At 48.5% G+C, this 12,723-nt stretch overlaps 1 protein-coding gene across 2 annotated transcripts in view; it reads left to right on the top strand.

Annotated features, from left to right (window-relative positions):
• Positions 1 to 3,180: 3,180 nt before the first annotated feature.
• FAM117B (family with sequence similarity 117 member B) overlaps positions 3,181 to 12,723 on the top strand; it is a 66,996-nt gene continuing 57,453 nt past the window's right edge. For both annotated transcript variants that reach the window (XM_054722733.1, XM_054722732.1), the window contains exon 1: positions 3,181 to 3,979. In XM_054722733.1, coding sequence (XP_054578708.1) covers positions 3,187 to 3,979 — 793 coding nt within the window. In that variant the 5' untranslated portion in view covers positions 3,181 to 3,186. The remainder of the gene's footprint in view (positions 3,980 to 12,723) is intronic.

Below are 12,723 nucleotides of genomic sequence, written 5' to 3'. Positions count from 1 at the left end.
CCCTTTTGTACTTTGCATAGACTTCAGTAAATACTGGATTGCTTTTCATTTTTAGTTTTGTTATCTGTTGTTTCTTTTGAATGAGATGCTATGCTGATACAGGCAATGAGTGAACTCAGCTTTATTCAAGATACACCATTGCATTTAGATAAATAAATAAGATCCGAATCCCTTACCAGGGCCTGAAAGTCTCTATATCATCTGGCCTCCTCAGTCTTATCTCTGAACTACGCTCCCCTTTGCTGACACTGGTCTTACTTGGGTTCCTTAAACACACAGAGTTCTTTCCTTTCTCAGTCTCTATACAACTATTCCCTGTTTGGAATGCTCTTCCCATGGATAGCACATTCTTATATTTCAGGTCTCATCTTAAATGTCACCTTTTCAGAAAGTCCTTTCCACCTAGCTTCGCTAAATCTCCATTGTTCTCCTTCATGGCACTCTCTGGCTTCCGTTACAGGACTTTGCAATTGGTAATTTACTCACGTGTGTGGTAATGTGTGTGTGTGTGTGTGTGTGTGTGCACCCATGCCTGTTTTGTTCCGTGTTTCCAACAGATGTATGTTCAAGAGGACAAGGAGCTTGTGGGCTGTGCACTGCTGTAGAGCCAATGTCTCTCAGTGCTCTGCACATAGAAGGCAGGCAAGAGCTTAACATTAAGAAGAGAATATGTAATTGTGTGATAATAACGACAACAGGGAAGCATGGTGTTATTGTAAATGTGAGGAAGCTCGTTTAAGTGGCCTCCCTGATCTAAAAGCTGGTCCAGTGTTGGCCCAGGGACAAAGGGGGCTGAGATGGTTAACACCTGCTGCAGCTGACACGCTCTCATTGAGGTAAGTCCAAAACGGGTGGAGTGGGGTAAGCTGTCAAGATGAAAAAGAGCGTTTTCTGGAGTTATGGAGTTTTCCGTTTCCATAGGAAACATGACCAGAAGCAAAAGGTGAACCATGATTGAGCCAAGGACATGGTAACTCTGTGATCTAACAAACTGTGCTGCAATGAGTACTTAGCTCAGAAAAGCTAAGTCTCTTGCTTTCAACAAATAGGTCTCCAGTTTGGTAACATCAAAAGTGATTGATCAGGCATGGGGGGCAGGGGCGGGGTAGAAGTGTCAATGGAGGAAAAAAGGGGCCATATGTAATACTTTTAAAATACATATATATTTATTGATTTCATATAGGAAGGGAGAGATGAGAATCATTGATTGGCTTCCTCCTGCACGCCCCACACTGGGGATCAAGCCCACAACCTGGGCATGTGCCCTGATGGGTAAAGTGACCTCCTGGTTCATAGGGCAACACTCAACCACGGAGCCATGCCAGCAGGCTGTAATACTTCCAACAATAAAGGTTTAATTTAAACAAGTGATTGATCAGGAAGCCTAAGACACTAGGGCTGCTGAACTCTTGCAGTTTAATTCAGTAAACATATAGAGCTCCCACTTTGTGCAGGACAAAGATACAGCTTCCATGAAATCCTTATTTAAAGGCTTATCTTCTCTCCTGTTTTAAGACTAGCCTTATCTCTCTGCATGGATCTTGCTGGCAGGTTCCTGTATGTCCTGTCTAGTGAGAAGCTATTTTTGTTTTCACTCCAGATTGTGGGAATGGGTAGAGATGTTAGATCTATCCAGCCAACAAGGTATTTTCTGGGACTTGGGGCCTCTCTGTCGTGGGAGAGAGAGAAGGAATAGGCAAAAAGGAGAGATGTGGACCTCTGAATCACACGGAGACTCTGGAACTGCTGAGTACCTTGTACACACCACATTCTCGTTTTCCCCTCGGTTAATAAGCACAACCGTCGGATGAAAGAGAAGCACAACCGTCGGATGAAAGAGAAGGCATTGTTTAGCTGCATTTTACAGCTAAGGGAACTGGCTGGGGACCTGTGAAAGGTCAGAGTAGGTGGTGGATCTGGGACCTGACTCTCCTCTCTAGGTCCTCAAAGGTTTTCCTCGGCAATGCCCAGGGACCCCGTAGAATTTCGGGTCCAGAGCAAATCATACCGCATCTTCCACTCCCACATTTTTACAAGATGAAATCTGTCTAGAATGTACATTTAATCAAGTAGTAAAGGGAAAAGAGGCCATGGCCAAGCAATTTATAGCCCGAGAGGTGAGTATGTGCGGTAAGATTCCACCACTTATTTATTTTTTATTTTTTTTGGTCTTCATGAGGAGCCCCTAAGGTTACATGAGAACTAACGTTGCTGCCTGTCTTCCCGAGTTCCTGCCATCACACAGAGACCTGTTTCCTGCACTAGATAACGACGTGAACGAGTCTAGTTCTGTCTCAAATAATGGTTGTGAAGATCAAACAAGGCCCCTGGTAAACGAAGGCCCTCCACAAACTTGTGGGGTAGCAGGCATCTTCCCAAGGAACCAGGGGCCTGGGAAGCAGCTGATGGGAATAAGTCCTTGATGGCTCGAGATACAGGGGGGTGGTAACAGCCTCCGATAACTGGACTTCGTGGGGACATATGTAATACTTTTAAAATACATATATTTTTATTGATTTCATATAGGAAGGGAGAGATAGAAGTGCCCTCTAACAAGCAAGTCCAATCTCCCGGAGACGGGGCTCTTTGTAAAGCGGAATGAAAAAGGACACGAGGTGGTAAAATGCCATTCAGATGAACTAAATTTCTTCTCCTGTGAGCCCTGCCCAAACGTTGATGGAATTAGGACAGAACAGAAAAAAATCAAGAAAAAAAGGCCACGGACACGGCCTCGGTCCGGGCCCACGGAGGGGAAAGGAAACGAGTGACGAAAGGCTGGAGACATCCCTGGGGCCGGCTCTGCCGCGGGACCTTCTCGTGGGCATCCTCCCAGCCGGAGCGCCAGGGCTGCCCTCCGTGGACGGCAGGCGCGCGTGGCCAGGCGCGCGCACGCGCACTCACGTGTACACACACCGGCGCGCGCGCACACGCTACACACACACACACACACACACGGCCTCCTCCCCGCTCCCCTCACCCTACCCGCCCCCCCCACCCCCACGGGGGCGGGCTGCTCTCGTTAAAGAGCGGACGGTCTCCGCGCAAACCCAGGCTCTGTTAGGCCCCGGGGGCCAGGGCCCGAGCTGCCGGCAGCCAATGGGCGCGGCGGAGCGGCTCGAGCGCGGCTGACGCTGCACCAATGGGCGTGCGCGGGGGGCGGGGGCAGCGGCGGAGACACTATTGTTGATGAGGAGAAGCGGCGGCGGCGGCTGCACCACCTCCTCGCTGCCGGCCGCGGCCCGGGCGCCCCCCGCACCCCGGATTCCGGCCTCGTCACCCCGTCGCGGGGCCTTCTCTTCGGCCTCGAGAACCTTTCCCCTTCATCCCAACCACCACCCCCGCCCCCCGCCTCGCCCAGTCACCGGGGAGCGTGGACCCATGTCCCAGCGGATGAGGCGCAATGGGTCCCCCACGCCGGCCGGCTCCCTCGGGGGCGGTGCGGTCGCCACGGCCGGGGGAGCCGGGAGCCGCCTGCAGCCCATGAGGGCGACGGTTCCGTTCCAGCTGAAGCAGCAGCAGCAGCAACATGGCAGCCCCACGCGGAGCAGCGGCGGCGGCGGCGGCGGCGGCGGCGGCAACAACAACGGTGGCTGCTGTGGTGGCGCCTCAGGCCCCTCGGGCGGCGGGGGCCTGCGCACGGCCTCGCGCAGCACCAGCCCCACTCGCGGCGGCGGGAGTGCGGCCGCGCGCACCAGCCCCACCGTGGCCACGCAGACCGGCGCGTCGGCCACCTCCACGCGAGGCACCAGCCCCACGCGCGGCGCCGCGCCCGGAGCCCGCGGGAGCCCCCCACGGCCGCAGCCCCCGCCGCCGCTGCTGGGCACCGTCTCGTCGCCGTGCTCGTCGCCCACCCACCTGTGGACTGGCGAGGTGAGCGCGGCCCCACCCCCGGCCCGCGTCCGCCACCGGAGGCGGTCCCCGGAGCAGAGCCGCTGCTCCCCGGAGAGGCGGAGCCCCAGCGCCCCCGTTTGCAAAGCTGGTACGTGCTGGGGGGCCGGGCGGCGCGGGGAAGGGGCCGGGGCGCGCGTCGCTACCGCGCGGGGACTGCGGCGCTGCGGCGGGGCCCGGGCGGCCGGGGGCGGGGCCCGAGTGGGGCGGACCCGCCTGCCCCGCGGGGGGTCCCCCCTCCCCATCCCGTGGCCCTTCCTCCCCCCCGCAGGTCCCCGCCCGCCTCATTCATCCCTCACCTCAGCCAGTCCACGCTTGTCCCCGACCGCGGAGGGGCCGCCGCTAACCTTGTGCGGGTTCTGATTTGTGTGGATCCGTGGTCGGCAAACTGCGGCTCTTTGGCCCCTGGAGTGTGGCTCTTCCACAAAATACCACGGCCTGGGCGAGTCTATGTTGAAGAAGTGGCGTCAGAAGAAGTTTACAGTTTAAAAAGTGTGGCTCTCCAAAGAAATTTCGATCGTTGTCCTGTTGATACTTGGCTCTGTGGACGAACGAGTTTGCCGACCACGGGTGTGGATGCTAAACCTGGGGTTCTGGCCGCCCGCTGGTTCCTGCTGTCCTGCTCACCCCCCTCTGGTGGCGAGGCTGGGAGTGGGTTGCCACTTTGTGTTAGGGCCGTGGTTCCCGTGAATGCAGCCCACTGCTGCCAAGCATTTCTCTCACCAAAGGGCCCCAGGTTTGCGGGACTGAAGACGTCAGCACAGCAGAGTCGGGTCCCTGCAGAGTCGCGAGGCTGGGAGAGAAGGAAAGGCAGAAGATTCCTTGGGAAGGTTTATGGGCTTTGTCTGAGGGTCTGCCTGTATTTCTGACATACCGACTGATTTTGTGTGTAGGATGTAAAACCATTCATTTGTTTTTTTGTAAAAAAGGAAATCCAGGGTTTTTCTATTATTTTAGGGACCTAAAAATTGTTGTTTTTCTCTATACCTGAGAAAGGTCCCTGGAAAGGTCCTGAACGGAGTAGTTGGATTCTAGTAGAGCCATTCATAAAGAGGAACTCCGTAGAGAAATTCAGATTGGGGAAATAGAGGCAACATTTATTATCGGATTGCCTTCCTGTTAGAATCTAGTGAAGAAAGATACGGGTGGTTTTTAGCTTGTGTGTTAATACGGTCAACATACACCGTTGTCTTCCCTTTTTCTGGGGAATTTCTGTTAAAATTTCTCAGGCAGAATGGCTGGGAATTTCAGGAAACTGTACAGTACTTCCTAACCAAATAAAGCAGATGAAGTGATTTCAAAGGTTCATTCAAAATGCAGGGAGTAGGGTGAATCTTTCCTATTTATTTTATCAGATTTTATTTTATCAGATTTTTTGGAGAGAATTGCCCTGAAAAATGATCAATAGTGTTTTCTAATTAGAGCCAGAGTACTGATTTAAGTATTTTGAAAATGCAAAGTGCTTTTTAAAAACTGATTGTTAAAAGTACTAGAACATCCTCTTCTTCAAATAATAGCTACCACTTTATTGAGCTTCTGCCATAATGGTGGGTGATTTACCTACAAGTTCTCATTTTAATTTTCACGGTAGGTTTTAGAGAGCTTAAGTAACAAGGATTAGAGTTGATATTTAAACTCTGCTGCGTGATACTTCAAAACTATCTTTTACCTTATATCAAGGAGATAACTCTATGATGTGTAAGATAGAACCTGGGAAATACATTGCACACCAAGGTTGCATGTGCTTAGTTTTTGAAGTAACTCTTTGAGGTATCTGGTGAACATAATTGCTCCCGTTTACTTTCAGACCTCTGGAGCTGGCATAGTGTGTGGCAGGTAGAAGGGAAGGAGAGCTGCTGACGTGGGCAGTAGAGATGGAGGTAGGAGGTGGTGACTGCATTCTGATAATAGACTCTGGCTACCCTCCTAACTGTTTGACCCTTGAAGCAGAGCAGCAGTCTAGGGAGAGGGTAAAATTAGGTATTGGCAATGTGTGGAGAAAGGTGCTCTTTTCTTCTGATCTCTAGAACAGAGTTGTTGGATTTCCAGGGATCCCAGGCTCCTGAGGTGCCCATTCTTCCCATGGCTCCCTTCCCTCAGATCTGTTATTCCATAGAGTATTCATGCTGTTAAATTAACCCTCTCATTACCCACCCTCCAAAAAAACCCCCCAAAAGTAAAAAACTTTTTCCTCTAATGCAGCACTCTCAACTGAAAAGGGATACCATCTGTTACTAAGTTATACTGAAGTGGATGTCTGATAGCTTCCTTTCCAGGATTGTGTTCTTGTTTCACTCTAGTGAACTTCCATGCAGAGCAGAACAAACAATTTTCAGATTTCAAGTCTTCGTAGCACAAACTAGACCATTTGCATTTTGCTTTTTTTCTCAGACTAAAACTATAAAGCGAGAAAAGGAAAAAGAGTATGTATGTATGTATATATGTATTTATTTATTTACTAGAGGCCCTGTGCACGACATTCGTGCACTAGGGGAAGGGGGTTCCCTCAGCCTGGCCTGCACCCTCTCACAGTCCAGGACCCCTTAGGGGATGTCTGCCTGCCGGCTTAGGCCTACTCCCTCAGGGCAGGTGGACATCCCCCGGGGTCCTTGGTGCTGCTGTGGAGGCAGGAGAGGCTCCCACCACCACCACTGTACTTGCCAGCTGTGAGTCCGGCTTCTGGCTGAGCAGTGCTCCCCCGTGGGAGTGCACTGACCACCAGGGGGCAGCTCCTGTGTTGAGCATTTGCATACTGGTGGTCAGTGCATGTCATAGCAACCGTTCGTTCTGCTGTTTGGTCGATTTGCATATTAGCCTTTTATTATATAGGATTTTTATTGATTTCAGGAAGGGAGAGGGAGAGATAGAACATCAATGATGAGAGAGGCCCTAGCTGGTTTGTCTCTGTAGATAGAGCGCCGGCCTGCAGATTGAAGGTCCCAGGTTCGATGCCAGTCAAGGGCACATGCCTGGGTCAAGGGTACATGCCTGGGTTATGGGCTCGATCCCCAGTAGGGGGTGTGCAGGAGGCAGCTGATTAATGATTCTCATCATTGATGTTTCTATCTCTCTCTCCCCTCTCCCTTCCTATCTGAAATCAATAAAAATATATTTTAAAAAATAATGAGAGATAATCACTGATTGGCTGCCTCCTGCATGACCCGTACTGGGGATCGAGCCTGCAACCCAGGGCATGTGCCCGTGACTGGAATCAAACCTGGGACTCTCAGTCTGAAGGCCAATGCTCTATCCACTGAGCCAAACCGGGTAGGGTTATTTTACTTATTGATTGACTTTAGAGAGAGGAAGGGAGACAGAGAGAGAGAGAGAAACATTTCTTTGTTATTCCACTTATTTATGCATTTGTTGATTGTTTCATGTATGTGCCCTGACTTGAGATCGGACCCCCAACCTTAGCTTTTTGGGATGATGCTCTGATCTCTGAGCTAAAAAGCCAGGGCCTAAGGAAGAGTCTTTTAGATTAGAGGTCAGTTTACAGCCTCAGTGAAATTTAGAAATCTTTACTGGTAGAGGGGAAGTGTCCACCTTACATAGTTTTGTAAACCTCATCTGACTCAAATTCCAGGGTCCATGTAGATCAGGCTACCACTTTCTGGGTGTCTCTGAGATGAACTGGATGCCATAACCTTTAATAGGGATCCAGGATCTAAAAGTCTGAGTTGAAGATCTCAGGATCCTTAGAGGGTTGTTCCTATTCTGCTGGATTCCTGCACAGTTGCCTTATTCCTCCAGGTGTAGAGCTACTCATTGGCTCTTTGAGAACTCCCGTTTTCTTGACTACTATTTGGCAGTGATTTTCAACCAGTGTGCCTCAAGAATTTTTACAACATGCAATACCTGACTAGTCAGGGGCCCTTAGATTGTGAAATAAAAAAATGACAATAGCCAACACAACAATAGCCATCTGGTGTAAATGAATCAAAATTATACCTATTTTTTTGTCAGATCAGCATAAAATATATTATTTTAATAATTAGTTTATGTGCCATGAGATGAAAAGGGTTGAAAATCGCTGCAATAAGGTAATCCAAGCACCCATCTCTGACAGATAATTTTTTTCAATTACATCCCATATTTTTCTGTATTTGTTTCAGATGTACAGCAAAGTGGTTTGAAAATCATGTACCACTGCTTCAAGTTACCCACCTGGCCCCATACAGTTATTGATATTACTGACTATATTCCCTATGCTGTAATCTACATCTCTGTGACTGTACTGTAACAATTTCTGCTTTTTCACCTAGCTCTCCAACCCCTCTTCCCTCTGATAACTGTCATTCTGTTCTCTGCATCTATGAATCTGTTTCTATTTTGTTTTTTTTATTTTGTTCATTAGATTTCACATAAGTGAAATCATATGGTATTTCTCTTTCTCTTTCTGAGTTATTTCACTTAGCATAGTACTCTTAGGTCCATCCATGCTGTCACAAAAGGTAAGATTTCATTCTTTTTTTAAGGCCGGTTGGTATTCCATTGTGTAAATGTACCACAGCCGTTTTATCCATTCATATTTGGATGGGCACTTGAGTTGCTTCCATAGCTTGACTATCCTAATATATAAAAAGCCAGGGGCCCTCATGACCAAAACAATTGGACGGACGACCGAACAACAGGCTGTGTGGGGCAACCAGGCCGGCAGGGGGGGCAGTTAGGGGCGACCAGGCCGTTGGGGGAGCAGTTGGGGGTGACCAGGCCGTTGGGGGGGGCAGTTGGGGGTGACCAGGCCATTGGGGGGGCAGTTTGGGGCGACCAGGCTGGCAGGGGGGACAGTTAGGGACGATTAGGCCAGCAGGCAGAGGCTGTTAGGGGTGATCAGGCAGGCAGGCAGGCAGGTGGGCATTTAGGAGCCAGCGGTCCTGGATTGTTAGAGGGATGTCCGACTGCCGGTTTCGGCAGGCTGGGCTAAGGGGGACCCCCTCCCCCCCATGCATGAATTTCATGCACTGGGCCTCTAGTCTATAATAATAAAAGTGTAATATGCTAATTAGACTGGACAGTTGAACTACCTTCCTGACGTCCTTCTGGATGAAGCCGGGCTCTGAGGGGCAAGGCAAGCTGCAGCAGCTGTGAGGGCTGAGCCCCTTGCACAAATTTCGTGCGTGAGGCCCCTAGTTGTAAATAATGCAATGAACATAGGGGTGCATATATTATTTGAATTATATATGTTTCAGGTTCCTTTGGATATATTCACAAAGTGGAATCACTGGGTCATAAGGAAATTTCATTTTTAATATTTTCTTAAAATCCTCACCTGAGGATTTTTACTAATTTTTAGAGGGGGGAAGAGAGAGACAAAGAGAGGGAGAGAGAGAAACATTGATCGGTTGCCTCCTGCATGAGCCTCAACAAGGCCCAGGGATCAAACCCATAACCTAGGCATGTGTCCTAAATGGCAGTCAAATCCGGGACCTTTCGATGACACTCATACCACTTCCCCACACTGGCCAGGGCCCATTTTTAATTTTTTGATGAACCTCCTCAGTGTTTTCCATAATGGCTGCACCAATCTGTATTCTCACCTTCAGTGCCTGCTGTGTCCATGGCAATGTGGTTTTGTCATTAGGAACTGAGAACGGCTTAGAGCAGTGGTTCTCAACCTTTCTAATGCTGCCACCCTTTAATACAGTTCCTCATGTTGTGGTGACCCCCAATCATAAAATTATTTTCATTGCTACTTTTGTTTTCCGATGGTCTTAGGCGATCCTGCTAGCAGCTTCTCTACCTGTGGGTGGGGACCCACAGGTTGAGAACCGCTGCTGTAGAGCCTAAGACCGTCGGAAAACACAGATATTTGCATTACGATTCATAACAGTAGCAAAATTACAGTTAAAATTAAGTAGCAATGAAAATAATTTTATGGTTGGGGGGTCACCACAACATGAGGAACGGTATTAAAGAGTTGCGGCATTCGAAAGGTTGAGAACCACTGGCTTAGAGAAAGGTAAGTTGGCAACAGTGTTAACTGTAGATAAAATAATGAAGAAGGTGAGGTTTGTTTTTGTGCCTTCCCTCTTTACCTCATTTGTCTTAATAAAATGTCAAATATATGTATTTGAAATGGAGAGGTAGCATAACATGGAGGTTAGGAGCACAGGCTTTGGGTAGACAGTCTGGGTTTAATACCTGTGTATTGCCACCTAGAAGCTATGTGATATTGGAAAGTGAATAACTTTCTGACCCTTAACTTTCTCATCTGTATGAAAAAGGTAATGATGGATATCACTTTCATCTGGTGGTAAGGATTACATGAGAGAAAATTTTAAAATAGTACTGTACCTCATCATAAAGGTTGGCTATTGTGTATCATATTAGTTTGCTTCTAGTTTTAGTGAATGTAATGTAAATTGCCAATGTAGGCTTAGTTTTCATGGTTGTATGAAATTTCATGTTGGAGAGAATATTGCCTGTGAACATCCAGAACTGTTTCTCAAAGTGTGGTCTAGTTCATCTTTATCAGAATCACTTAGGGTCCTTGATAAAAATCCAGGTTACCAGACCCTAGTGCAGACCTTGAAAGCCTCATCTCCACCCACTGTGATTTTGCTGTACTCTAAAACAAAAAAAGTGACTAGAAGCACCAAAAGAAAATCTGAAAAGTCCTCATTAGAAAAAATGTAAAAGTTATTTTTTGCAGTGTGGCTGATACATAGACAGCAAGTTGTGTTTTTGCTAATTTCTGGATGTATTATGTTGTGTATGAATTTGGTTGTTTATTAGAGTGGAGGAAGTGGCAAGAGCAACAACAAGAGATAGAGGTCTCTAGACTAATAATCAGGGTATCAGAACTTAATATTTGTAGCATCTTAGACTTGTACTGTACTTTTGTTGTTAATCCTCACCTGAGGATATTTTTTCTATAGATTTTTTAAAAAATATGTTTTTATTGATTTTTTTTTTCTTTCTAGAGAGAGAGGGAGAGAGAGGAGAGAGAGAAAAAGAAACATCAATGATGAGAGAATCATTGATGGGCTGCCTCCTGCACGCCTCCTGAGCCCACCACCTGGGCATGTGTCCTGACCGGGAATCGAACCATAATCTCCTGCTTCATGGTTCAACCATTGAGCCACACTTGCTAGGGTTTCCCCCCTTTTTGAACAAATAATTATGTTTAGTATATCCCTTCTTCTTGTTAAATGATTTTGTGGATAACAGGAACTACAGCCTTTAAGTCAGTAGCTGATCAGGTTTTAGAACCTTTATAATGTAATACCTAGGGCCATGGTTTGGGATGCTCCACTGTCATTGAAGCAACACAGGAACCAGTTGAACTAGTACAGGTGGTTTAGGAGTTCCAAACTCCTTTGACGGAATTTTTAATGCCACACCCTATTGTAGTTAACTTCTGTAAAGATTTGATTTTCTTGAAACGAAGGACTTGTATGCATGCATATAAGCATAAACAATGGATGCAAAACTCGGGGGGGTGAGGGCATGTATGGGTGTGGGGTGGCAATGGTAAGATATGTACACATATAATACCTCAATAAAAAAATGTCAAAAAAAAAGATTTGATTTTCTTGTGTGTTTTTTTTAATTGAGATATAATTAACAAATAAAATTGCAAGACATTTAAAGTGTACATCATGATTTGATATCCATTGTAAAAGGATTGCTCCCATCTAGTTTATTCGTCACCTCACATATTTTTCTCCTTCTCCTCCTCCTTTTACTACGCCTCCTCCTCCTTTTGTGAGAACATTTAAGTTCTATTTCTTAGCATATTTCATTTATACAACAGTGTTGTCAACTATAGTCACCATACTATCTAATAAAGAGGGAATATGCTAATTGACCATCACTCCGTCACAAAGATGGCTGCACCCACAGTTGAGGCCAATTTCCCATAAGGAGCCTTAATGAGCAATCAGCAGGGACATGAGGCTATGCCCTCCCCTGCCCCTGTGGGGCTTGATAGGGGATCTCAGGCCACGCCCCCCACTCGGCGGGGCTTGACGGGGGAACCTCAAAAGGTGCCCTTCCCATCCTGGTGCTGGGCTAGGGGACCTCAGGCTGCTCCCCCCCCCCCCCCCCAGTGCCAGGCTGGGGTACCTCAGACCATGCTCCACACCTGGTGGGGCTTGACAGGGGACTTCAGGCTGCGCCCCCTGCCCAGCGGGGCTTGACAGGGTACCTGAGGCTGCGCCCCCCTGCCTGGCTGGGCTTGACAGGGGACTTCAGGCCACACCCCCCTATCCCAGCTCCAGGCCCGGGGACCTCAGACTGCACCCCCTGCCTGGTGGGGCTTGACAGGGGACCTCAGGCTGCGCCCCCCTGCCTGGCTGGGCCTGACAGGGGACCTCAGGCCGCATCCTCCACCCAGCGGGGCTTGACAGGGGACTTGAGGCTATGCCCCCCTGCCGGTGGGGCTTGATGGTGGACCTGAGGCTGCGACCCCTCCGGTGCTGGGCCTGGGCACCTGAGGCTGCGCCCCCCCACCTGGCAGGGCTTGATGGGGGGGACCTTAGGCTATGCCCCCCACCCAGTGGGGCTTGACGGGAGACCTCAAGGCCACACCCCCCCTCCTGGTACTGACAAGGGTGGGACTGGCTGGGTCTGGATCTAGCCCAATTGGGGGGGGGGGGGGCGGGCGGGTCTGGGTCTCACACGATTTTGAGGTGCACGTGGGTGGGCGGGGACTTGACTCTGGGTCCCATGGTGTGTGACAGGAGGAAGGTTTTCATATATGTTTTACTAATTTTCTTTCATCTCTGACACTTCTATTATAGAGAAAGGGCAAATAGCAATATTAAATTATTTCCTCTAATTAATCCCCTCCTTTTATAAAAAAAAAATATTATTTTTTTTTTTTTTTAC

This window comes from Eptesicus fuscus, chromosome 11 (genome assembly GCF_027574615.1).
Source record: "Eptesicus fuscus isolate TK198812 chromosome 11, DD_ASM_mEF_20220401, whole genome shotgun sequence".
In the NCBI taxonomy this organism is placed as follows: domain Eukaryota; kingdom Metazoa; phylum Chordata; class Mammalia; order Chiroptera; family Vespertilionidae; genus Eptesicus; species Eptesicus fuscus.
The sequence above is the reverse complement of the archived record's forward strand: the minus strand, read 5'-3'. Positions and strand labels throughout refer to the sequence as shown.